This window comes from Gadus morhua, chromosome 23, assembly GCF_902167405.1.
Source record: "Gadus morhua chromosome 23, gadMor3.0, whole genome shotgun sequence".
Taxonomy (NCBI): domain Eukaryota; kingdom Metazoa; phylum Chordata; class Actinopteri; order Gadiformes; family Gadidae; genus Gadus; species Gadus morhua.
In genome coordinates this window covers 18,967,511-18,992,797 of record NC_044070.1, presented here as the reverse complement: position 1 = coordinate 18,992,797, position 25,287 = coordinate 18,967,511, and the positions used below count along the sequence as shown (strand labels likewise).

Genomic DNA, 25,287 nt, shown 5'->3' with positions numbered 1-25,287 from the left:
TCTCTACATCATCGTCCACCCTGTCTCTCTCCCCCTCCCTCTCCCTCTCTCCATTTCTTTCTCCCCTCCGTCAGTCCCTTCAGAACATGCTCTGTTCTCTGCACTCTGAGCTCGACCTCCAGACCTACCTGGTGAAAATACAGCAGCCCCTCACAGTTAGTCCTGCTCCTGCACCTCCTCCTCCCCCCCCTGCTCCTCCTCCTCCTCCCCCTGCTCCTCCTCCTCACCTCCTGCACGTCCTCCTTTCCTCCTCCACCTGCTCCTTCTCCTGCTCGTCCTCGTCCTCCTCCTCCTCCTGCTCCTCCTCCTCACCTCCTGCTCGTCCTCCTTCTCCTCCTCCTCCTCCTGTTCCTCCTCCTGCTCTCTGCTGCCTCCTGTCTGTCAGGCTGAGAAACGTGTGGTGGCTCAACTAACGGTGTTAGAGTGTGTGTGTGTGTGTGTGCGAGTGTGTGTGTTTATGCGTGTGTCTGAGTGTGCTTGTGTATGTGCGTTCATGTGTGTGTCTTAGAGTGTGCATGTGTGCGTTCATGTGTGAATGGGTGAGCATGAGTGTGCTTGTTTGTGAGTCTGTCGGTGTGAGCATGTGTGTGTGTGCATGTGTGTGTGTGTGTGTGTGTGTGTGTGTGTGTGTGTGTGTGTGTGAGCATGTTTGTGCGTGTGTGTGCCCCAAATGATCCGACCACAAAATGAGGGCTCAGCCTCCAGGGCTTAATGCCTGATCCCCGGTGAAGCTGAAAGGAATTCCTCCACTCTCCACCGAGTTCAGGCCCATGAGTAGAGAGCAGAACGTTCGGCGATGGTCAGCTTCAAAACGGTTTCTCGGTGGTGTTTAAAAGCATCTTGTGCATTTCGTGTGTGTGCTGTGTTTTGATGCTTTGTTTTGATGCTAGTATTACCATACTAAATCCTAGCCACGGCGGTGTGTGGAATCAGCAGATGTGGTAGCATGCGCCACAGCAGCATTTTTACTAATTTAGCTTAGCTTAGCTTAGATGAGCTAAGCTAAGCTAAACCCAGCCTTCCAGGTCAACCCGGCGTTGTGTGATAACGGCTTGTTTTCTCTGCTTATAGCGGTTTAATATATAATGTAGCAACTGAATGTCAACGTGCCCGCTACGTTGTGTCAGCAGTAGCTTGCTGTTGTGATGCGATGATCTCTGACACCTCCTCCCTCCCTCCCTCCTATCTCCTCCTCCCACCTCCTCTCTCCTCCTCCCACCTCCTCTATCCTCCCTCCCTCCCTCCTCTCTCCTCCTCCCACTTCCTCTATCCTCCCTCCCTCCTATCTCCTCCTCCCACCTCCTATCTCCTCCTCCCACCTCCTCTATCCTCCCTCCCTCCCTCCCTCCTCTCTCCTCCTCCCAACTCCTCTCTCCTCCTCCTCCCACCTCCTCCTCCCTCCTCCACCTCCTCTCTCCTCCTCCCTCCCTCCCTCCCACCTCTCTTCCCCCTCCCTCCCTCCTCTCTCCCCCTCCAGAGCAGGAGCCCGAAGCTCGGCGGCGCCCCCTGTGGTGAGGAGGCGGAGCCTATGTCTGTGACGTCGGTTGAGACGATGGACACCATGTCGGAGGGCGACGCCCCCCCGGCGTTCACCCGCGGCAGCCGCGTGCGCGCGAGCCTGCCCGTGGTCAGGTCCACCAATCAGACCAAGGACCGGTCGCTAGGTAAGGCCACGTCCACTCAGCTCCACCCATCCAAGCCCCACCCATCTGGTACCAAACAGGAAGCATAGGCTCCTCCCACAACATTTACTCAACTTTTCCTCAACTTTTTTGCAACTTTCTCTCAACTTCTCCAAACAATATTCTCAACTTTTCTCAACCAGCCGTTTCTGTCTTAACAATACAAATAGCAAATGATCGTCATTGGATTATGGTCGTCCGACCGTCCAGAGTCAAGTCGAAGACATCGTGACACTCAGCCGCTAGGCCACCCCCTTTATCAGGATGCGTGGTGACGTCACTGCTGCGCATGCTGCATGTCACCATGGCTTCCTCAACAACAAGGAGAGAGAGAGAGAGAGAGAGAGAGAGAGAGAGAGAGAGAGAGAGAGAGAGAGAGAGAGAGAGAGAGAGAGAGAGAGAGAGAGAGAGAGAGGGGGAAGGAGAGAGAGAGAGAGAGAGAGAGAGAGAGAGAGAGAGAGAGAGAGAGAGAGAGAGAGAGAGATGAACCTCAGTAACACAATGACGGTCTGTCTATCCTCTTCTTCGTTTCCATAAATCTCCTCCTCCCTCTCCCTTCTCTCTTTCCACGCATCCCTCCTTCCCTTCTCCTCCCCCTCTCCCCTTTCCTCTCCCCTCCTCTATCCGTTCATATCCATGTTTATCTCTCCTGCCTCCTCCCTCTCTCCTCCTTCTAGCGCCACCGTTTTATTCCCTGTAAAGTGACTTCCTGCAGAGCAGATGAACCACATGAGCGTGTCGCGTCTTGACAGGATTAGGAGAGCGATTTGATTCTGAGCATTATTCACGGGCTGCTGCATCACTCTATAAAGTTGAGGTACTTCAACTCCTGTGAAAGTGGTCTGGTGTGTGTCTGCAGGGTGAGGGAAGTTGTCCTCAGAGGCTTTGTGTGTGAGTGTGTGTGTGTGTGTGTGTGTGTGTGTGTGTGTGTGTGTGTGTGTGTGTGTGTGTGTGTGTGTGTGTGTGTGTGTGTGTGTGTGTGTGTGTGTGTGTGTTCGTGTGTGTGTGTGTGTGTGTGTGTGTGTGTGTGTCTGAGTGTGTGTGTCGCATGGTAAAGGAGGACACAAATGGCCCTGTTTTCTTTAGTTAGAAGGCACACACACACACACACACACAGACACACACCCATGGGCTGGGACGTGGGTGTTTGTGGTGTGGTGAAGGGGGAGGAGAAATGTGGGGCACCACTTTTGTGCGTCCCTCCCTCCAGGACACACACACACACACACACACACACACACACACACACACACACACACACACACACACACACACACACACACACACACACACACACACACACACACACACACACAGCTTGGCCAGTGGAGGTTGGGCTGCAGAGTGTGGTTCTGCAGTAGGGGCTGACGTTGGTAGCAGCGACACAGAAGTTCTCCCCGTCCTCCCAGTTTTAAACGTTGAGAAAGATCTAGAAAGTTCTGAAAGTCGGTGGAGCTGAGCGCTGAGGAGGACGTCTGTGAGTACTGCTACGCTTTACGCTTCTTATCTTCATACTCTGTAGAGATTACTTCACGCTCAGTGTCTCTGTCGTGGAACACGGTGTGTCTCTCCTTCGGTCTGCTTGTAGCGGATAATGTTTCAGCATCGTGAGTAGAAGGCCACTGGGAGTCTGAAGGTTAAACCATTGCTCCCCGTGCTTGTGTTCCTGATGGTCAGCCAGGCGTTAGTTCTCCCGAGACCAGGCCGACACGTCGTCCATTTGGTTAGAAACGGCCTCAGCCATGTGGAGCTGAAGGAGACCTCCTCTTCAGGGCTGTAAACCTTAACCCAGAACCCACGTTCAAACCGAGCCGAGAGAACCATTAACACGCACTCCGCTCACACGCTGTGAATAGACTCTTATTCTCCCACAGCTGCAGGTAAGAACATCTGGCCAGAGGTGCTGCTGCCAGCTCGTTAAAACATTCTTCCAGGAGAGAGTCGACGTGCCCACTAGACCACTCCTGGAGGCAGAGTCAGCAGTTTGAGGCTTTGAGCTCTGGGTGTCTCTCCGTGTGACTGCCGGAGCGTGCCCGGTCCTGTCTAATATTTCCCCTGACATCTGCTAGTGTTTACGGCCGCCGCCATCGCTCGGCGGTTTCACAGAGGGGGAAACGCGCCGGTCGTCAAGACAACCGGCAGCAGATGTAAGAAGTAGTGGACGGAATAAAGGTGATGTTTATTGAATTAGTGAGGGGGGGAGGGAGCCGTCTGAGGGCTGGAGGAGGAGGAGGGGGAGGAGGAAGAGGAGGAGAGGGAGGAGGAGCAGGAGGAGGTGTTGTGGTCGACTCTGAGGTGGAGCTCAGCACGGAGGACACACCCGGAGGTCAGATGTCGAGGCTGCAGTCTCTTTGATGCTCAACGTATTCTGTTCCAACCTCCTCCGTCTCCGCACACAAAGTTGTCTACCCTTCTCTTACTCTCACTCTCACACACACACTCACGCTCACACCAAGACACACACATCAAACTCACACACTTCTCACTCCTTTCATCTTCTCTTCAAGAACACACACTTCTTTCCTCTCTTCTCTTCCTCCTCTCCATACTCCTCCTCTCCTCTGCTTCCTTATCCTCTACTTTCCCGTCCCTCCTCCTCCTCTCCTCCTCCTCTCCTCTCCTCCTCCCCTCCTCTCCTCTCCCCTGTCATTTGAAAGATCTTAAAGACACTGCATTTCCTTCGCGGTCAAGACGGTAGATCAAATGCTCTCCGAAAACACAAACTCACATGAAACACTTGGAGGAATCCAAGCCCTGATTAATTCTCTCAGTCTCCGCCTCTGAAGCGATCTGCTGGGATTGTTATCGCCACCAGACCCAGACATCCTCTCCTGACTGAGACGCTGCCAGCCTCCATGTTCCCCTCTATAAAACATCAGAGAGAGAGAGAGAGAGAGAGAAAGAGAGAGAGAGAGAGAGAGAGAGAGAGAGAGAGAGAGAGAGAGAGAGACAGAGAGAGAGAGAGAGAGAGAGAGAGAGAGAGAGAGAGAGAGAGAGAGATGTTTAGAGGCAGCGTTAATCATTAAAAGATGAGGCAAATAGAAGTGCAGAAGAAACCGTCCAATAAGTCATCGGGACCTCCGGCGGGGGGGGGGACAAATCCAATGGGTCTAATGCCTGATCCGGTCTGTTCCGGTCTGATCTTGTCTGACGGGATGTGGTCTGCTCCTGCAGGTGTTCTGTACCTGTATAATCCGGTCTGGTCCGGTCTCATCCGGTCTGATAGAATAGAATAGGATAGAACAGAATTCTCTTTATTGTCTGATGTGATTTGGTCTGGTTTGATTCGGTCTTAAGTGTTCCAGTCTGATCCGGTCTGATGTGATGAGTTCTGGTCTGATCCGGTCTGATGTTGTCCGGTCCGATCCGGTGTGCTCCGGTCTGATTTGATGTGGTCCGGTCTGATCCAGTCTGATGTGATGTGGTCCGGTCTGATCCGGTCTGATGTGGTCCGGTCTGATGTGGTCCGGTCCGATCCGGTCGGCTCCGGTCTGATGTGATGTGGTCTGCTCCTACAGGTGTGCTGTACCTGCAGTACGGGGATGAGAGCCGGCAGATCCGCATGCCCAACCAGATCTCCAGCGTGGACACGGTCAGAGCCATGTTCGTCGGAGCCTTCCCCCAGCAGCTCACCATGAAGATGCTGGAGTCCCCCTCCGTGGCCGTCTACGTCAAGGATGACATGAGGAACATGTACTACGAGCTGGCGGATGTTAGGTGAGGAACGTCAGAACGTGTTCCATGAGATGTTAGGTGAGGAACATGTACTACGAGATGTTAGGTGAGGAACAGGAGGAACATGTTCTACGAGATGTTAGGTGAGGAACATGAGGAACATGTACTACGAGATGTTAGGTGAGGAACATGGGGAACATGTACTACGAGATGTTAGGTGAGGAACATGTACTACGAGCTAGCGGATGTTAGGTGAGGAACATGAGGAACATGGGGAACATGTACTACAAGATGTTAGGTGAGGAACATGTGCTATGAGATGTTTGGTGAGGAACATGAGGAACATGTACTACGAGCTAGCGGATGTTAGGTGAGGAACATGAGGAACATGGGGAACATGTACTACAAGATGTTAGGTGAGGAACATGAGGAACATGTGCTATGAGATGTTTGGTGAGGAACATGAGGAACATGAACTATGAGACGAGCAAGATTGTCCTGGTTCTCCAGGATGTCCCAGTCCTCGTCTGTATCCAGTGTTTGACCCCCCCACACACACACACACACACACACACACACACACACACACACACACACACACACACACACACACACACACACACAGGAAGTGGCCAGGACTTCCTTTTCCTGTGTGTTGAACTTGACTTGGTAGGAATACAGAAAGCGGTGGAACCACTGGCAGCATATCCTGGAAACTTCCAGAACGTACTACAACAATACATGTTGGCTTCCTGCCCCCCGCCCCCCCCCTCCCCCCCGCCACCCCCCCCCCCCCCCCCCCCCCCCCTCACCCACGCGCTCCTCGGGTGAACCTTTCACTCTGCTGGTAAAAGTTTCACTCTGCCAGTGAAAGTCTGACTTTGAAAGTTTCCGAAGATTCAAAGCTAAGGTCTTTGCACCCTGAGGTCCCGCTTGTTGCTTCCTGGTGGGGATAGCAAGAGAGGAACCGGTTCCACTCTCCAGTCAGACACACAAGATTAATGTAAGCCGTTCTCAGGAACCATAACGACACTTCATCAAAGGCTTTCTGTCCCCCCCAGCCCACCAGCTTTTAAACATATGTATATATATACATGGATATGGATATGAGCTGTGTTAGTGAGGCGCGACAGAGACAGCAGTCCTTTATCAGCTGCTCCGTGCCCTGCCTGCGCCCTCTGTGTGTACTTTGTGACTAGCTCTGCTTTATCGCGGCTGTAAAACGCCTGCACTTCACTCCTATTGGCGCAGGCGTCTCATCGGCCAGATAACCCCCCTGCACTGATCCAGTTAGCCATTCACGCCTCTCCCTCGCACCCCGCCCGATTAGCGAGCTATCGGCGCCGCCGCGCAGAGCTTTAGCAGAGCCATGTCCGACTGGAAGCGCCGCTCGCTGACGGACTACCGGCCCCTGGGGGGCTGGCTCTGGGACGCCGCCCCGAGGCGCCACCGGCCGCGGTCGGACGGGGCCACGTGGGACGGGTTCTTACCGCCGTGCACCTCCTCTCCCTACAGGAACATCACGGCCCACTCCTGCCTCAAGGTCTACCACAAGGACCCCGCCCAGGCCTTCAGCCAGACCCCCCGGCCCAGCAACGGGGACCCCGGCAGGGTGAGTCTCAGTCCTGATCCTCAGGACCACCTCAGGACCACATGGTGCCTGTCTTCTACACTACAGACATGCACACTGCTCTCCTCTCCTCTCCTTTTCTCTTGTCTCCTTTCCTCTCCTCTCGTCTGCTCTCCCCTCTCCTCCTTCTCTCCTCTCTTCTCCTCCCCTCTCCTCTCCCCTCTCCTCCTTCTCCTCTCCTCTCCTCTCCTCTCCCCTCTCCTCCTTCTCTCCTCTCTTCTCCTCCCCTCTCCTCTCCCCTCTCCTCCTTCTCCTCTCTTCTCCTCTCCTCTCCCCTCTCCTCCTTCTCTCCTCTCTTCTCCTCCCCTCTCCTCTCCCCTCTCCTCCTTCTCCTCTCTTCTCCTCTCCTCTCTCCTCTCCTCCTTCTCTTATCGCCTCTCCTCTCCTCCTTCTCTCCTCTCTTCCTCCTCTCATCGCCTTATCTTTTTCTGTTTCCCATTATATCTTCTCTTCCTAGATCACCCTGATCTTAATCCAACTGACCCTTACCCCTAAAACTACCTGTAGGCATCCTCGGGCCAAAATCTATTCAACCAACCTGCTCCTTAATGACCTCTCTCGGTACTGTCTAACCCCTGCATACCTTAGTGACCTTTCTCTGTACTGTCCAACCCCTACCTGCAACTTAATGACCTCTCTCTGTACTGTCTAACCCCTACCTGCTCCTTAATGACCTGTCTCTGTACTGTCTAACCCCTACCTGCTCCTTAATGACCTGTCTCTGTACTGTCTAACCCCTACCTGCTCCTTATTGACCTGTCTCTGTACTGTCCAACCCCTATCTTCTCCTTAACAAAATCTACATGTATCTAAGAGTTGCTTTGGATAATAGTCACTACTTACTGATTAATAGTAGCGGTTGATAATTAACCAACCGACGGTGTTATAATTGCATCAATAAAGACTGAGGTGAAACTTTCTGTGTATCAAAATAAGAGCCCTCTCCAGGTACTAGGGTAGGTGGGGGTCTGGGGAGGGGCTTTGACTTCTATCCTGGCAGACCTCTGAAGCGTGTCGTCTCATTTCCTGTAGATTACTCTCTGAATAGTTTGATCTCCGCCCCTCCCTCCTCCTCCTGGATGAGAGGAGGAGGAGGAGGAGGAGGTAGAGAGGAATTCCCTCCTGCCTCCTTCTAATCTCCTTCAGGGGGTTCTCCCATTGTTCCTGGGGGGCCCCTGGGGGCCAGCACCGCCTCGCTCAAACTACTGTCTCTAATCTCTCCGTCCGTCCCCCACGTTCTGCGGGGTTGAGGTCGTTCTGCTCTTTGTTTCTTCCGCTCACGTTCTGCGCTGTGTTTCCTGTGGTTCTGTTGTGTTTCCTGTGGTTCTGTTGTGTTTCCTGTGGTTCTGTTGTGTTTCCTGTGGTTCTGTGGCGTGTTTCCTGTGGTTCTGTTGTGTTTCCTGTGGTTCTGTGGTGTGTTTCCTGTGGTTCTGCGCTGTGTTTCCTGTGGTTCTGCGCTGTGTTTCCTGTGGTTCTGCAGTTTGGTTCCTGTGGTTCTGCGCTGTGTTTCCTGTGGTTCTGCAGTTTGGTTCCTGTGGTTCTGCTGTTTATTTCCTGCGGGTGTCAGCGATCTGAGACTCAGAGGTTTCAGGCTAGACGACTAGACGGTTTAAACACTTTATGGTCACCTGACCTTCGGCCGCTCTAATCCCACTCGCTCTCCTTCTAGATTCTCTCTCTCTCTCTCTCTCTCTCTCTCTCTCTCTCTCTCTCTCTCTCAGGGGGGAGAGATATATTGTAATTACATGTTATGCTCTATTTGTCTATCTATCTATCTTGCTCTCTATCTCTCTGTGTAATCGATTACTCCAATCTAAACTGCAGCAGCAGGGTTTTGTTCTAATGGGTTAAACTACTTAAACAAAATAATCAGCTATTTGTTAGGGATTCATTAAAAAGATCTTGTCTAATCACAAGCATGCTCAAACACACACACACACACACACACACACACACACACACACACACACACACACACACACACACACACACACACACACACACACACACACACACACACACACACACACACACACAAAGACAAAGACACGGACACACACACAAACACACACCCTCATGTGTGTGCTAGAAGCTCTTGATGTGAGTCTTTGTGTGGTTTGTTTCCAGAGAGTAAAGACCTGCCCTGCGTCACATTGTCCGACCTCCTTTAGTAAAGAGGCCGGTTCCTCGTCATGAGCTCAGACCAGCAGCTGTCCAAACACTGCTCTGGAGGGGTGGAGGGGTGGAGGGGTGGAGGGAAGGTGGAGGTGGAGGTGGTCAGGGGGTGGGGTGGAGGTGATGGAGCCGGTCGGTTGTGAAGGCCCATGCAGAGCCCGTCTCCGTTCTAGTGAATGGAAGTGTTGTTCTTTGTGAGTCGCTGGGACGTGTGACACGGAGACCTCTCGGCCCTTCTGTCTCCTGGGTGCCTCAGCGTGGAGGAGGCGGGCGGGGGTGTCTCCTGGGTGGAGGAGGCTAGCTGAGGTGTCTCCTGGGTGGAGGAGGCTGGTGGGGGTGTCTCCTGGGTGGAGGAGGCTAGCTGAGGTGTCTCCTGGGTGGAGGAGGCTAGCTGAGGTGTCTCCTGGGTGGAGGAGGCTAGCTGAGGTGTCTCCTCGGTGGAGGAGGCTAGCTGGGCTGTCTCCTGGGTGGAGGAGGCTGGTGGGGGTCAACGAGGACCAGGCTGGTTGTGTCTAGAGATGTTCCGATTCTATTTCTTTCCTTCCCGATTCCGATTCCTGAACTTCGGACGATACAGAGTATTAACCGATACAGTATCTAGCATTGGAACTACTATTAGCCCTTGTTCTAATTGAAGGGTTCTCTTACGACGACAGCAATGTATGGCCGGTTCACTCACTGTCGAACATTTTTCATCACTTACATTTATAATCTATAATTAGAATAATACATTTGTATTCTTGTAGTTAAGGGTCCATGCATCCATGCCTTTCCACATCCGTGCATGTTCTTTGCCTATGTAGTAAATGTGTCATGTGATGGTATCGGATCGGCACATAGACTTGCGTACTTGCGATTCCTGATTTTAGGCAGTGTCGGAGGAATTTCCTATAGGCCTACTGGTATCGGTAACGGAACAACTCTAGTTGTGTCTACGTGTGGTAACTCAGGGCCTGCCCCAGAGTCTGCTAGCCTTCTGCTTAGAGTGGAGGTGCTACAACCGAATAGTTTGCAGGCTTTTGGTGTGAAACGTTTTGCTCAGACATGTGTTTGTTGATGCTTCAGAGGTTGGTCTGAGATATGTGTACCTAGCCTTTTCGCCGTGCTATAATTATGGTCTGTATATTATGGTCTGTTGCCCCTGTCAGCACAGAGGAACGTTCAGTTTGTTATTTGGACCCACACTGAAGCTCCAACAACACCTGATATGCTAACGTTAGCATAAACACACCGACACACAAAGGCAGACTCACACACCCACATGCAGACACACCCCCATGTATCCACACACACACACACTGGCATTGTGGTAGACAAACAGACTCAGCCGCTTACTCTCTTAAACAGTCCTACTCCTTCTCCTCCCCCTTCTCCTCTTCCTCCCCCATCTCCTTCTCCTCCAACTTATCCTCCTACATCACCTCCTCCTCCTCCCCCCTCACCTCCTTCTCTTTCACCTTCTCCTCCCAACACCTCCTCCTCCTCCTCCCCTCCTCCTCCTCCTCTGAATAATGTGTTAGTGTTTGGGGTGTAAGGCGACTCTTGAGGAATAATAGTGTGTTTGTGGCCGAGCCCTGGGGAGTCACGTTTACATCCTGACTCCCGGAACACAGCGTTTTCCTCATCGTCTCAATAACACACACATCGTCTCAATGTGTGCCGGCTGCCTTCTCTCCTTCATAACTTCCTTCATAACTTCATAACTTCATAACTTCCTTCATAACTGCACGTTCACCAGGTAGAGGGGTATCTGTTACCTGCTGCTAGCCTCTGAGAACCACAACTCTCTCCGTAGGACTGCAGCAGAAGCACCAGCCCGTTCTTGTAAGATAAAGCGCCTGGTGTTGTGTGGGGCTTCCATTCGTCGAGGGAGCTCCAGGACGTGTGAGCTTTGTGCACAGTCGTGTAGGCCGGGATGTTGGTTCAGACCCACTAGGTTCTGGGTTTGACCCCTGACCCCTACCTGCTCCTTACGGGCATGTAGCTGGGCTCCCTGTTGATGACCCCTGGCCAGTCGTAAGAATTATAATGCTCAGAAGGACTGTGGTGTACTGCACTGACCCAGTAGGTCCACCAGAACCAGTAGGAACCGTTGGGGTTGACCCGGCCCGCCCCCCCCCCCCCCCCCCCCCCCCCCATCGGGTTCACCACGAGACCCGGAGGGATTTCAACACCTGGTGATAAAACACGGCACACATCTCCTGCTATCGTGTTAGCTTAGCCTGTCGGCTGTGGTTAGCAAACATTGTGAGCACGTAAAGCTACTTTATCCCTGTTGCTGTGTTTACCCCGGGGACCCTACGGCGTCTGTATGGGTGGTCCGTCACGCTGGCTAATATCACTCCTCCAGACCGGCTGGGAATTAAACAACTTCTCTCCAGACCCAGAGGTGTAGGAAGGGGGGGGGGGGTGAACACACTCTTTGTTCAAGGCCTCGTTCTCAGTCCAGGTCTGGGTTAGAGCAACACTCTGCAGGTCCTCGTTGTGATCCCAGGACCAGGGGGGGTGTTTGGTCGACCGGCCCTCGTTGAGCAAGCAGGAGACTGATATAGAAACCCATTATGTGTTGTTTTGAGAAATCGAGAGATTGAGGGAGCGGCCCTGAGAACAAGTGGTGGACAAACAGGCGCTCACGCTCTAAACAGTCCCCCCTCGTCAAACTCCTCCTCTTTCTTCTCCTCCTCCTCCTCCTCTGCCTCCTCCTCCTCCCCCACCTCCTCCTCCACCTCCTCCTCCTCCTCCTCCTCTCACCCCTCCTCCTCCTCCACCTCCTCCTCCACCTCCTCCTCCTCCTCCTCCTCCTCTCACTCCTCCTCCTCCTCCTCCTCCTCCTCCTCCTCCTCCTCCTCCTCCTCCTCCTCCTCTCACCCCTCCTCCTCCTCCTCCTCCTCTTCCTCCTCCCCTGGATTCTGTTTCCAGACATAAAGTGACTTCCTCTTCATGACGGAGCTATGGCCCCTGAGCCCCTCCCACCCCGTCGCTGACCCCACCCCCCCCCCCCTCCCTGTGTTCCAGATGCCCCGAGAGGGGATGTACGCCGGGCCGCCCCCCCTCCGCCAGCCCCCGCTGGGCCCCCCCCAGCACCCCTCCATGTCTGGGGGGGGCTCCATGTCCCCCTCCACGCCCACCTCCTCCGTGCCCTCCTCCCCCTCCCGGATCCCCTTCGGGATGCCCCGCCAGGCCCCCCTCCCGGCCGGGGGCCCCGGGCCCCGCCACCCGGGCCCCGGCCCCCAGGCCCGCTCCGCCTCGCCCTGCCCCAGCGCCATCCTGGAGCGCCGCGACGTCAAGCCTGACGAGGACCTGGGGGCCCGGGGCCACGCGGGGGCCCACGCTGGGGGCCACGCGGGGGGCCACGCTGGGGGCCACTCGGGGGCCCACTCGCTGGGCCGGGGGGGCGAGCCCCTGTACGCCGACCCCTACCTGCTCCAGGACGGCCGGATGACCCTGGGCCACGCCGGCCACGAGGGGCCGGACCACTCGGGCCTGGGGGGCTACCACCGCGCCTCCATCCGCTCCACGGGCTCCTACGGGGGCCCCAGCCCCACCCACGACACGGTGGACCACCCCTCCCTCTACCGCCAGCGCTCGCGCAACAGCGGGCTGCCCACCCTGGGCTCCAAGACGCCGCCCCCCTCCCCCCACCGCATGACCGAGGTCCGGATGATCGACCTCCACGGCGGGGGCCGCCCCCACGGCGGGGCCCCCCACGGCGGGGCCCCCCACGGCGGGGCCCCCCACGGCGCGGCCCCCCACGGCGCGGCCCCCCACCCGGGGCAGCACCAACACCACGGCGGGGGCTCCCCGCTGGGCGGGCCCCTCCACGCCCCCCTGGAGCGCAGCTCGTCCCAGCGCCAGTCCTTCAGGAAGGAGGAGGCCCCGGGGGGGGGGGCCAGGGGCCGCGGCGGCCTGCCCCCCCCGGGGGCCCCGGACACCCCCCAGGGGCCGGGCCAGGCCGGGCCGCACCCTGCCGCCAACGACCCGCAGACACGGTAAGACACCACCAGGGGGCCTGGGGGGGCGGGGGATGTAGGGTGGGTGTAGGGGTTGTTTTAGGGGGGTGTAGGTGGGGTAGTAGGGGGTGTGTTAGGGGGGTGTAGGTGGGGTGTAAGGGGGGGTGTAGGGTGCGTGTTAGGGGGGTGTATTGGAGGTGCTGCATGCTCCCTGGAGGACTAACCCCTCATCACACCACCCTGTCTTCCCATCACAGCAGTACCTGTCTGTCTCTCTGAGCTGTCTCACCTCATCAACACCCGTCCACATGATGCATGGTTTTGGGCATGTGTGTGTGTGTGTGTGTGTGTGTGTGTGTGTGTGTGTGTGTGTGTGTGTGTGTGTGTGTGTGTGTGTGTGTGTGAGTGTGTATGTGTGTGTGTATGTGTGTTTGTGTGACTGAGTGTGTGTGTGTCTGTGTGCGAGTGTGTGTAGGGTATTAATCCAAAAGCTGAGGAGTCAGAGCTGATCAACCAGTAAGGTTATCCTGGGTTCATCTCACTTTAACCTCCAATCCACCAGCTGTGAGATGGAAGCTGATTGGCCACGAATCCCTCCTTTCATGTTAGCTTTGCTAGTCCCACCGGTGAGCACATAAACGCAGGAAGCTAGCGGTTAGCTCGCGGTTAGCCTGCGGTTGGTTTTATTAGAACTGAGGTCGGGACCTCTGATCCACCTTCTCACGGAAACCAAGAACTAAAAATATGTTTCTCTGGTCTGAAACCAAGACCTTCGAGTCGATCTCAAACTGAACCGACAGGTTAACCAGAATGCCAGGGGTGAAATAGGAGAACTTATTTGCGGTGCGTTGTTGACGTTCGTATCTGAGCTTTGATGCCTCATGCTGAGATCAACACCACAATTCTTGCCTTCCATTCTGTTGTTGAACAAGTGACGATAGCTCACCGCTCCCCATACTTCCTGCTGCCTGCATTCAGACATCAAACGTGCACTGATTTGTTGTGCCCTCACTCTGTACCCTACACAATTCACTATTGTGGGAATAAAGCTTAATGCGAGTTCCAGTCCCCACGAGGCCAGCGGCCCCAGACCCAGGATCGTTTTGATGTGAGGCCGATCCCCTGAGAACAGGCCGACCCATGCTTCTATTTATAAACTACAGTGGAAAATAGTTTTCCTGCTCAGTAGAAACTTCTCCCAAGTAACAAGTCGATATCGGGCCGGACGCCCGAGCCATTCATCCGGCATTACGGGCGAACAGGGATCGATTGGGAACGGGAATGAGAGTGTCTGGAACGTGCTCTGTGCTCCGCTGTTAATGCCCCCAGTGTGTGAAACCTTTCTGCTGTTTTCTGCAGAGAGCGAATGAAGGCTATGGAACAACAGATTGCCAGCTTGACTGGTCTTGTTCAGCATGCACTTTTAAAGGGGCCAAACACAGGTAGCACCAAAGAAACAACCAGGTAAGCAACAGGATGAAACCCAGGCATCATGCGCTGCTGGGTTTCATTCAGTGGAAGCATCGCAGAATGCTGGTCCATGTGATGGACGTTACGTGAGGAGTAGGAGGAGGAGGAGGAGGAGGAGGAGGAGAGGAAATGGAGAGCTAATCAGATAGATGGATGAGAGTTGTTTCTCCTCCAGGTGAACAGATTCCTGCCCTAGTTTATCTGACTGCATTTCCCCCTCGCTACTCTATGAGCCGCCCGCTCATCATGACGCTAGCACGACTAATAATGCTAGCCATGCTAAAAGCATTGTCACAACGAAGCAACCGGAACGAAACAAATGTTTTGACTCAATAACAATATTCCAAAGACAAACACACTAACATCTGAGGCTTTTTAACATCATTCTAACGGTTCGTGTTTGTATGTCTCATCGACGCCGGTTTATTTTACTAATACTGCTAATCACTAAACCACAATCTGTTCCTCTCTGTGATTGGTCCGTTTAATCAGGAATTTAACACAGTCATCTCTGTCCTCAGCGAGAGACCTTCCATGTCCTCATCTCCAGCCCAGAGCATCAACAGCACAGGTGATTCACTCATTCACGCTCTCATACACCAGTTAGTCACTCATTCATTATCACATATACAGTACCAGTAAGTTAGTCACACATTCATGCTCTCGTATACCAGTGAGTCATTCATTCATGCTCTCATATACCAGTTAGTCAATCATTCATGCGTTCATATACCAGTTAGTCAATCATTTGTGCGTTCATATACCAGTTATTCACGCATCATGCTCTCAAATATCAGGTAGGTCACTCAATAATTATCTAGAGTACCAGGTTAGACTAGCATTCAGGCTTTTAGGTGCTAAAATAACACATTCACACACATGCTTGCACACACCAACATACACACACAAAGACACAAAACACACACACATGCTTGCACGCACACATACACACGCACACACGTGCGCGCACACACACACACACACACACACACACACTAAACACACACACACACACCAAACACAAAGACACATGCTTGCACAAAGAATACTTAAAGAACACACACACACCCCTGAAACACACACACACACACACACACACACACACACACACACACACACACACACACACACACACACACACACACACACACACACACACACACACACACGAAGACACACTCTTAAGGTCACACTGTGGTTCAGAGTGAGGATCAGACTGGAGGTGAAGATCCGGTCTGGTCAGCCTTCAAGAAACACTTAGCAGACCGTATGGGGACGTTATCATGGACTCATGAGGACATTGTGGAACTTTTAATGACCTCACGTGAAATTATGAGGATATAGTGAGACATGAGCTTATAAGTCGGGAAAGAAATATATGGGACATTATGAGACGGTTACGGGGGAGGTAATGAGAACACAAAGGTAAACATTCAGGGCGTTCCTCTCGCTCGGGTATATTCACAACATTCCTTCGGCTTTTGTCGGGCCTGAGGCGGACACACCTTGTTTAATAGACTTTCAATGTTTAGCGTCCCTGAACATCACATGGTTGACAGAATACACAAAAAAGAATAAAACTCTTAACGGTAATGAAACTACAACGATAAATACCCCTAACCGTAAACAGAAGAGTACTTCATTAAACTATATATTGTCAAATGCACACCAGGCCTTCCATCCAAGCTCTCGGCTGTCGTGCATTACTCAGCTGGATGTGATGAACCTGAGCCGGGGCGCCTGCGTGTGCAGCCAGCCCACTCCGACGTCTCCGTCCCGGCCTTTATTTACTGCCTCTGCTCCCGGTCGTCACTCCCCACTGCACACCCGGGGCCAGCAGTACACCGCCCCGTTTCCATGGTTTCCGCTCGCTGCGGTTCAGCCCTGCAAGAAACCCAACGCCTGAGGACATTTTAAAGGGACATTAAATCACCTGCAGCCGAGAGGCCTCTGTGGGCTCACGCCCCACTGCACCCTGGGTAATCTGTCCCGGCTGCTGGCGGACGGGCGAACGGCCGGAACACGACGGCTTCATAACCGACACAGCCTTGCGTTAATAATACATTAACATACAATAACGGGTTATTTTTCCCCTGCGTAATTCAATGCCGGAAAAGTATAAATAAATGAAAAGGGAGTAAGATGGCAGAGAGGGACAGAGGGCTGTTACAGTGTTTAATGAGGTGTTGGTGTGGTTGGTGTCGCTGGGGCGCTTTGGGTCACAGCCCTCCACGGAAAGGGCTCTGTGAAGCTGGATTGATTGATTGATTGATTGATTGATTGATTGATTGATTGATGGATTGGGGTGATTGACACCTGTAGAGTCTCACGTTGACCGGCTCCCGAATCCTGTCCCAGTCTCAGGTGGATCTCCGGTGCTCAGTGTTAGGAACGCTCCGGTCCAGTTTGATCCGGCCCTTGGTCTGAGGAGCGCCCCGGTCCAGTCTGATCTGGTCCCGGGTCAGAGGAAGGCCCCGGTCCAGGCAGCGGAGAAGAGCTGGCGCCCCCTGCAGGTCAACCTGAAGAGCTTCAGGAAGAACATCTCAGACCTGAGAGTCCAACTGCAGCAGATGAGACAGCAACAGGTAAGACCCGGAACCTTGACCCACCGGAACACTGGATTCAGCTCCAGAATACTCCAGAATACTTAAGTATTCCTCTAGCAATCTGCTCAATATGCAAAGGACTGTTAACTCTAAAAAGATCAAATAATACTTTCTGGCACTTAATGTACGCACTTATTGTATGTTTTACATCCTGGCACTTAAAAATAGTACTTAACATAATGTTACATTTAACCCTAGCTATCTTTGTTGCATACGGGGAATGGGTTAACCTAGCGACTGTTAGTGCTTGGCACTTGTTTCTATGAACATCCTTACTGTACCGACAGCGATATATTGTTCTTTCTCTTTCTTCTGACAAATGTACTTATTGTATGTCGCTTCGGACAAAAGTGTCTGCTTAATGAACTCAATGTTAACGTAATAACGATAGCAGTGCAGTAGGTGTAAGCCGGGGCAGACCCCCGTGACATCCCAGGGTGTGTCCTGCGATGTGAGGTTGATAACCCCACTGTGTGGCGGTCCTCAGCTTCAGAACCAGGAGGAGCTGAGGCAGCAGCTGAAGTGGGCGGAGCAGGAAGTGGGGGCGAAGCTGGCTGAGGCCCTGCGGCGGGCGGACGAGCCGGCCCACAGACAGCGCACCCTGGTGGAGGAAGACCGGCTAAAGTACCTGGGCCTGGAGCAGGACGTCCTGTCCCAGCTGGGGTGAGACCGCCTCACATACCACGGCCCCTTCTGGTGTTGGATATATTTAGAATGTAATTCACCCCCAATGCAGTGGGGTCGTTTCCTGGTGAACAGCACCTGAACCACTGCAGTAAGGTCTTGTTCTGGTGAACAGCAACCTGAACTACTGCAGTAAGGTCCTGGTGAACAGCACCTGACCACTGCAGTAAGGTCCTGGTGAACAGCACCTGACCACTGCAGTAAGGTCTTGTTCTGGTGAACAGCAACCTGAACTACTGCAGTAAGGTCCTGGTGAACAGCACCTGACCACTGCAGTAAGGTCCTGGTGAACAGCACCTGAATCACTGCAGTAAGGTCTTGTTCTGGTGAACAGCAACCTGAACTACTGCAGTAAGGTCTTGGTGAACAGCACCTGACTACTGCAGTAAGGTCCTGTTCTGGTAAACAGCACCTGACTACTGCAGTAAGGTCCTGTTCTGGTGAACAGCAACCTGAACTACTGCAGTAAGGTCTTGGTGAACAGCACCTGACTACTGCAGTAAGGTCTTGTTCTGGTGAACATCAACCTGAACTACTGCAGTAAAGTCTTGGTGAACAGCACCTGACTACTGCAGTAAGGTCTTGGTGAACAGAACCTGACTACTGCAGTAAGGTCTTGGTGAACAGCACCTGAGCAACTGCATTAAGGTCCTGTTCTGGTGAACAGCACCTATACTGCAGTATGGTTGTGTCCTGGTGAACAGCACCTGACCATTGCAGTAAGGTCCTGGTGAACAACACCGGACCACTGCAGTAAGGTCCTGGTGAACAGCACCTGACCACTGCAGTAAGGCCCTGGTGAACAACACCTGACCACTGCAGTAAGGTCCTGGTGAACAGCACCACTGCAGGAAAGTCCTGTCCTGGTGAACAGCACATGTACCAATGCAGTACGGCCGTGTCCTGGGGAACAGCCCGGCTGTGCAGTGTGTCCTGCCTCCACACCCACACGGCCTTGGGGGCCAACGCCCTCCCAGCGTGGAGCGACAGGTTTTAACAGGAACACCTCGCCCCAGTCTGCTCCATCTTAACTCCTCACGGACAGTGGCAGGGATCCATTTTGATGTTATCCGTGATTAATGAGGAAGTCAAGGATTTGACTTCCACAGAGGGAGGGAGTGAGGGGAGAGAGAAGGGGTGAGACAGAGAGAGAGAGAGAGAGAGAGAGAGAGAGAGAGAGAGAGAGAGAGAGAGAGAGAGAGAGAGAGGGGGGGGGGAGAGAGAGAGAGAGAGAGAGAGAGAGAGAGAGAGAGAGAGAGGGAGAGGGAGAGGGAGAGAGGGAGAGAGGGAGAGAGAGAGATGCAAGGAAAGACAGCGAGAGGGGAGGGAGAGGGAGTAGCTAAGATTCACAGTAGAAGAGGAAAGGAGTGTGGGAGAGAAACAGGGTAATAAGAGGAAGGTGGGGGAGAGAGAGAAGGAGAGAGAGGGGAGGGGGGGAGAGAAAAGAGGAGAAGAGGGAGGGGAGGAGGGGAAAGAAGGGAGAAGGAGGGGAGATAAAGGATAAGGGAAAAGGGAGGGAAAGAGGAGAAGAGAGGGGAGGAGGGGAGAGAAAGGAGGAGGAGGAGCGAGAGGGGAGGGAGGGACAGAGGGGAGGAGGAGGGAGGGCAGGAGAGGGTGAGTACATGCGGACCTGGCTCAGCGTTGGGGCTGGAAGGTCGCCAGACGTGAGTCAGCAGAACTGCATCCTGACCTCTAAATACGTCCACTTCATTAGAGTCCCTGTGATTTGAGGCCAGCTGAGCGGAGGCGTGAGAATCCCTCCAGTCTTAGGAGTTAGTTTGTTTTTTGGTTCGTGCTTGTGGTTGTTACTTAAGTCCGTAAGTTAGTGAGTTTAGTTAGTTTTCGGTAGTCTTCTCATTGTAAAGGACCTCTGAAGTCTACCCGGTCCCTCCGGTCCTGGAGACACCGGACCCCCGGTCTGTCTCTGGGGGGACTCTGAAAGACCTCCTTGTGGGGCCCAGGACAGGGAGAGACCCTCTGGGTCCTGGGGGACGATCTCTCACTCTGACCGCCCTGGGTCCTCGGACGATTATCTGACACTCAGACCACCCTGGGTCCTGGGGGAGGACTATCTCTCACTCAGACCCTTAGGTCCTGGGACGACTATCTCACACTCGGATCACCATGGGTCCCAGAACTGCTTGGCTCCTCTGTCATTAACACAATGTCGGCAAGCCTCGGCCTCACATCACACCGCCAGAAGGGACATAACTGTGGGTAAGGGAAGGGTTCCAATCCCATCTCGTCCCAAAACAGTCCACCACTGTCTCCTCTAAAGACCGCTTATTGATTCAGTGATTTATGATGGACTGTGTCTGTTGGTTCAAGTTCACACTGTCGCTTCCCTCCCCTCTTCCTCTGTGTGGTTGCGATGAGGCAGCGTGTCTATAACAGAAGTGAGTGTGTTCCGCCCCCTAGTGGTTCATACCGTACATTACAGCCTATAGGGACTCTAGTTACTGTTGAAGAGTGACGGTTTTTACCTTCATGTACGCTGAAGAGGAATAAGTTACTTCGGTGGAGCATGTTATAATTAAGTCCCAGGTAACCTTGAGACCCGTGGATTTATTCTACTGAGGTTAATGAGAGTTGTGTTTGGAACAGTGTGTTTGGAATAGTGTAAGTTCTAATAGTGAAGGTTTTATAAAGTAGTATGAAAAAGTAGATTGCTAAATGGTAGCGATGTATGTAATAATTAACGTTTTGTTGTGTGTGTGTGTGTGTGTGTGTGTGTGTGTGTGTGTGTGTGTGTGTGTGTGTGTGTGTGTGTGTGTCTCTGTCTACCTGTGTGTGTGTGTGTGTGTGTGTGTGTGTGTGTGTGTGTGTGTGTGTGTGTGTGTGTGTGTGTGTGTGTGTGTGTGTGTGTCTGTCTGTCTGTCTACCTGTGTGTGTGTGTGTGTGTGTGTGTGTGTGTGTGTGTGTGTGTGTGTGTGTGTGTGTGTCTGTCTACCTGTGTGTGTGTGTGTGTGTGTGTGTGTGTGTGTGTGTGTGTGTGTGTGTGTGTGTGTGTCTGTCTACCTGTGTGTGTGTGTGTGTGTGTGTGTGTGTGTGTGTGTGTGTGTGTGTGTGTGTGTGTGTGTGTGTGTGTGTGTGTGTGTGTCTACCTGTGTGTGTGTGTGTGTGTGTGTGTGTCTGTCTACCTGTGTGTGTGTGTGTGTGTGTGTGTGTGTGTGTGTGTGTGTGTGTGTGTGTGCGTCTGTCTACCTGTGTGTGTGTGTGTGTGTGTGTGTGTGTGTGTGTGTCTGTCTACCTGTGTGTGTGTGTCTGTCTACCTGTGTGTGTGTGTGTGTGTGTGTGTGTGTGTGTGTGTGTGTGTGTGTGTGTGTGTGTGTGTGTGTGTGTGTGTGTGTGTGTGTGTGTGTGTGTGTGTGTGCAGGGACCTGGAGCGGTATGTGGACTCCCTGCAGAGGGACCAGGGGGGTCCGCCCGGGCGGCCGGTGTCCCTGCGGGAGGTGGAGGAGGGGGCCGTGTCCCTCAGGAAGGTGGGGGAGGGGCTGGCCGGACTCAAAGGTAGGACACGCCCTCTTCAGCGTTGCTAGGTTACCAATTGTGTGTGTACATGTAACGTGTCTGTGTGTGTAAGTGTTGTGTGTGTGTGTGTTTGTGTAATGTGGGTACACTATCTGTGTGTGTGTGTGTGTGTGTGTGTGTGTGTGTGTGTGTGTGTGTGTGTGTGTGTGTGTGTGTGTGTGTGTGTGTGTATTATGTGTGTTTGTGTGTGTGTATGTAACGTGTGTACACTGTGTGTGTGTTTGTGTGTGTGTGTGTGTGTGTGTGTTTTGTGGGAACACTGTTTGTGTGTGTATGTAAGGTGTGTACTGTGTGTAAGGTGTGTACTGTGTGTATGTAACATGTGTACTCTGTGTACTGTGTGTTACGTGTGTATGTACTGTGTGTACTGTGTGTACTGTGTGTACTGTGTGTAACGTGTGTACTGTGTGTACTGTGTGTGTCCTCAGGCGAGTTCCCGGGGCTGCAGGGCAGCATGCGGACGGTGCTGCGGGTGGAGGTGGAGGCGGTGAAGTTCCTGAAGGAGGAGCCGCACAAACTTGACAGCATGCTGAAGAGAGTGAGGAGCCTGACGGAGACACTGGGCTCTCTGAGGAGGTGAGAGGAGGAGCAGGAGGGGGGAGGGGTGAGGGGAGGGGGGAGGGAGAGGGGAGAGGAAGAGCAGGAGGGGAGGGGGGAGGGAGGAGGGGGGAGGGAGAGGGGAGGGGAGGGGGAGGGAGGAGCCTGACAGAGACACTGAGCTCTCTGAGGAGGTGGGAGGAGGAGCAGGAGGGGGGAGGGGGAGGGGAGCGGGGAGGGAGAGGGGAGAGGAGGAGCCGGAGGGGAGGGGGGAGGGGAGGGGGGAGGGAGAGGGGAGAGGAGGAGCCGGAGGGGAGGGGGGAGGGAGGAGGGGGGGAGGGAGAGGGGAGGGGAGGGGGAGGGAGGAGCCTGACGGAGACACTGAGCGCCCTGAGGAGGTGAGAGGAGAGGAGGGGAGCGAGGGAGGGGGGAGGGGAGTGGAGGAGCAGGAGGAGGAGAGGAGTGGTTGAGTTGGGACTCTAAATTAGGTCTTCTGAATTGAAGTGAGTTACTAATGTCTGACTCCCCTTCTCCCTGCAGGTACGCTACTGAGGTCTCCGCCCACAGCGCCGTGAGACCGGCCCCTGGGGGCCCCATCTCCACCCTCACCACCTCCTCCACCAGCACCACCACCTCCTCCACCAGCACCACCCTGCTGGCAGAGCCCCCCAGAGAGACCCCCAGGGAGCCCCCCTGCCTCGCCGCCTCGTCCGGCCAGACGGAGGCGGAGGCGGCCCCCCTCCCGGCGCCGCGCCCCCCGGTGAAGCCCCCCTCCTCCCTCATGGTGGTCCAGCACGCGCAGAGCTCCCCGGTCCTCATTCAGCACAGCCAGACCTCCGGCAGCCCGCAGGGGGTCCCGGCCGACGCCCCGGGCCCCCTGACCCCCAAGGCCAGGGCCCCGGAGCCGGCCAGGAAGCTCCCCGGCGGCGGCGGCGGCGTGCTGAACAACGGGTCGGGGACCAGGCAGGACATCATCGAGGAGCTGCAGACCAGCCAGGGGAGGGGCAGAAGCCGCGCCCTGTCCATCGAGGTACGCCCCTCGTCCACGTAGACCCCCCATGGAACCACTTAGGCCCAATCCCATTTCTACCCCTTACCCCTCCCCCTTGTTTTGAAGGGGTAAGGGGAAGGGGCAAGGGATAGAAATGGGATGGGGCCTTAGGCACCATCCCATTTCTACCCCTTACGCCTTCCCCTTACCCCTTCAAAACAAGGGGGAGGGGTAAGGGGAAGGAGTAAGGGGTAGAAATGGGATTGGGCCTTAGAGTCATGTCTGGCCCATTTAATGGTGAATGGTAAATGGACTGCGTTTATACAGCGCTTTTCTAACCAGCGGCCACTCAAAGCGCTGTACAATACTGGCTAACATTCACCCATTCATGCACACATTCACACACCGACGGCGGTGTCAGACACGCAAGGCGACAGCCGGCTCGACAGGAGCAGTCAGGGTGAGGCATCGTGCTCAGGGACACCCCGACACTCTGGGGATCGAACTAGCAACGTTCCGGTTGCCAGCCGACCCGCTCTACCTCCTGAGCCACCTGCCGTCCGAAGAAGGTCTTACTTACAAAAAGCATGCAGCCTTAATATGTTCCTACTCTCTCCCTCCCTCCTCCCCTCTCTCTCCTCTCTCCCTGGCTCCTCCCGCTCCTGTCTTCCCCCCTTCACCTCCCCCCTCCTCTCCTGCAGGCAGCGGAGAAGGAGTGGGAGGAGCGGAGGCAGAACATGGGTCAGTACGACGGGAAGGAGTTTGAGAAGCTGCTGCAGGAGGCGGAGGCCACCATGATGAAGGGCGCGCCCGTCTCCCCCACGGCCTCTGCTGGGGGGGAGGAGCCAGGACACCCGGCCAGCCCTGCGACCACGCCTACAGGTACAGGTTCACACCGCCACCACCAGGGGGTCCGGGCCGCGGTCACGACAGGTCGACTCATTCAGGAGAATCACCGACTTGTGTCTGATAAGCGTTTCATTAAAGTTTTGACCCACCTCCCGTGGCAGGGCAGGAAAGGATGATTTGGTGTAACTCTCTGACCTTCTGGTGCGTGCACAGAATTAATGAACGAAGATTCATTCATGACGATTCACTCATTCATTCATTCATTCATTCATTCATTCATTCATTCAATCATAATGTCAAAGCCTTAACCAGGTAACAGTGGTTTATCAGCGTGGACGTTAACCTACTGGTGGACCCCTCTGTGATTTCTTAAAGACCCCCAGCCAGACGGGGCCGCCGAGAAGCAGCCCCGCCCCGGACCCGAGAGGAACGACCGGCCCTCCAGACCCGCGGTCCTGGAGAGACCCTCCAAGACCCCCGGCCCTAAACCCGCTCACCCCGCAGAGAAGACCCCAAAGACCGTCTCCGAGAAGGGCTGCAAGTCCCCACCGCCTCCCCCCCCCAGGAAGACCTACTCCGGGTCCATCCCCGGGTCTGGGTCCGGGCTCACCACCACCCGGTCCGGGGAGGTGGTCTTCACCAGCAAGAGGTCCTCGGGTCAGGTGAGTGTAGCCCTCCCGTCAGGCCCTGCCTCTGGGGAAACACGGCTATATATGTTGGTAGCTTCTGATTGGTGTAGCGACGCAGTCTTAAGCACTTACACACTCATTGTATGTTGTACGTCCAGGCACTTAAAAATAGTGCTTAGCATTTTGTAGCGTCTTATCCTAGCTATCTCTGTTGTGTACGGGGAATGGGTTAACCTGTGAATGCTTGCTGCAGGTGATTGTGTAGTACATTGTAACCGTCAAATAATAATTTTAATGATGATTATATTAATAATAAAAATAATTTCTTGGTCATCCATGTTTTTAGGAGGAAGAGGAAGATGCCCCTCCTCCTCCTTCCCCCAAAAATACACCTTTCAAGGTGTCACCTGTGGCCACACCCACTCCCATGCTGGCCGACGCCCCACCCAAGACACCCAATCCTCCTCCCCATCCAGAGCCAATCACAGAAGGGGAGGATGATGGGGAAAATATCATGGCAGAACTACAGGTAACACCCACACACACACACACAGACACACACACACACACACACACACACACACACACACTGACACACACACACACGCACACACACACACACACACACACGCACACACACAGTGTTGCATGTTGATATCTTCTCTCTGTTGTGGTCAGTGAAGGAGCCTCCTATTAAAGCTCCTCTTCCCTCGTGTCCTGGCTCCTCCCCCTTCCCAGGTGTTCCAGAAGTGTCCTGTAGGGGGCGTACTTGTTGAGCCTCAGGTCAAAGAGCTCAGAGCTGGGGCCCTCCCAGCCCTCAAAGAGAAAACAAAGGTAAAGATGATGTGTCGTCGTTTAGCCGACCAGCTTACCACCTG

At 54.2% G+C, this 25,287-nt stretch overlaps 1 protein-coding gene across 7 annotated transcripts in view; it reads left to right on the top strand.

The window, feature by feature from the left end:
* The first annotated feature begins 71 nt into the window (after positions 1-71).
* The window catches only part of kiaa1217 (KIAA1217 ortholog), a 32,234-nt gene continuing 7,018 nt past the window's right edge, over positions 72-25,287 (top strand). For 5 of the 7 annotated variants that reach the window (XM_030348715.1, XM_030348713.1, XM_030348718.1 and 2 more), the window contains exons 1-16: positions 72-155; positions 1,478-1,664; positions 5,201-5,399; positions 6,873-6,969; positions 12,178-13,151; positions 14,472-14,576; positions 15,104-15,153; positions 16,941-17,167; positions 17,676-17,851; positions 21,249-21,382; positions 21,832-21,979; positions 22,481-22,970; positions 23,633-23,813; positions 24,156-24,442; positions 24,756-24,938; positions 25,148-25,243. In XM_030348715.1, the coding sequence (XP_030204575.1) occupies positions 87-155; positions 1,478-1,664; positions 5,201-5,399; positions 6,873-6,969; positions 12,178-13,151; positions 14,472-14,576; positions 15,104-15,153; positions 16,941-17,167; positions 17,676-17,851; positions 21,249-21,382; positions 21,832-21,979; positions 22,481-22,970; positions 23,633-23,813; positions 24,156-24,442; positions 24,756-24,938; positions 25,148-25,243 (3,603 nt within the window). In that variant the 5' untranslated portion in view covers positions 72-86. Of the gene's footprint in view, positions 156-1,477; positions 1,665-3,032; positions 3,160-5,200; positions 5,400-6,872; positions 6,970-12,177; positions 13,152-14,471; positions 14,577-15,103; positions 15,154-16,940; positions 17,168-17,675; positions 17,852-21,248; positions 21,383-21,831; positions 21,980-22,480; positions 22,971-23,632; positions 23,814-24,155; positions 24,443-24,755; positions 24,939-25,147; positions 25,244-25,287 lie in introns of those variants that run through there. The other 2 variants (XM_030348716.1, XM_030348717.1) reach the window with 2 other exon arrangements.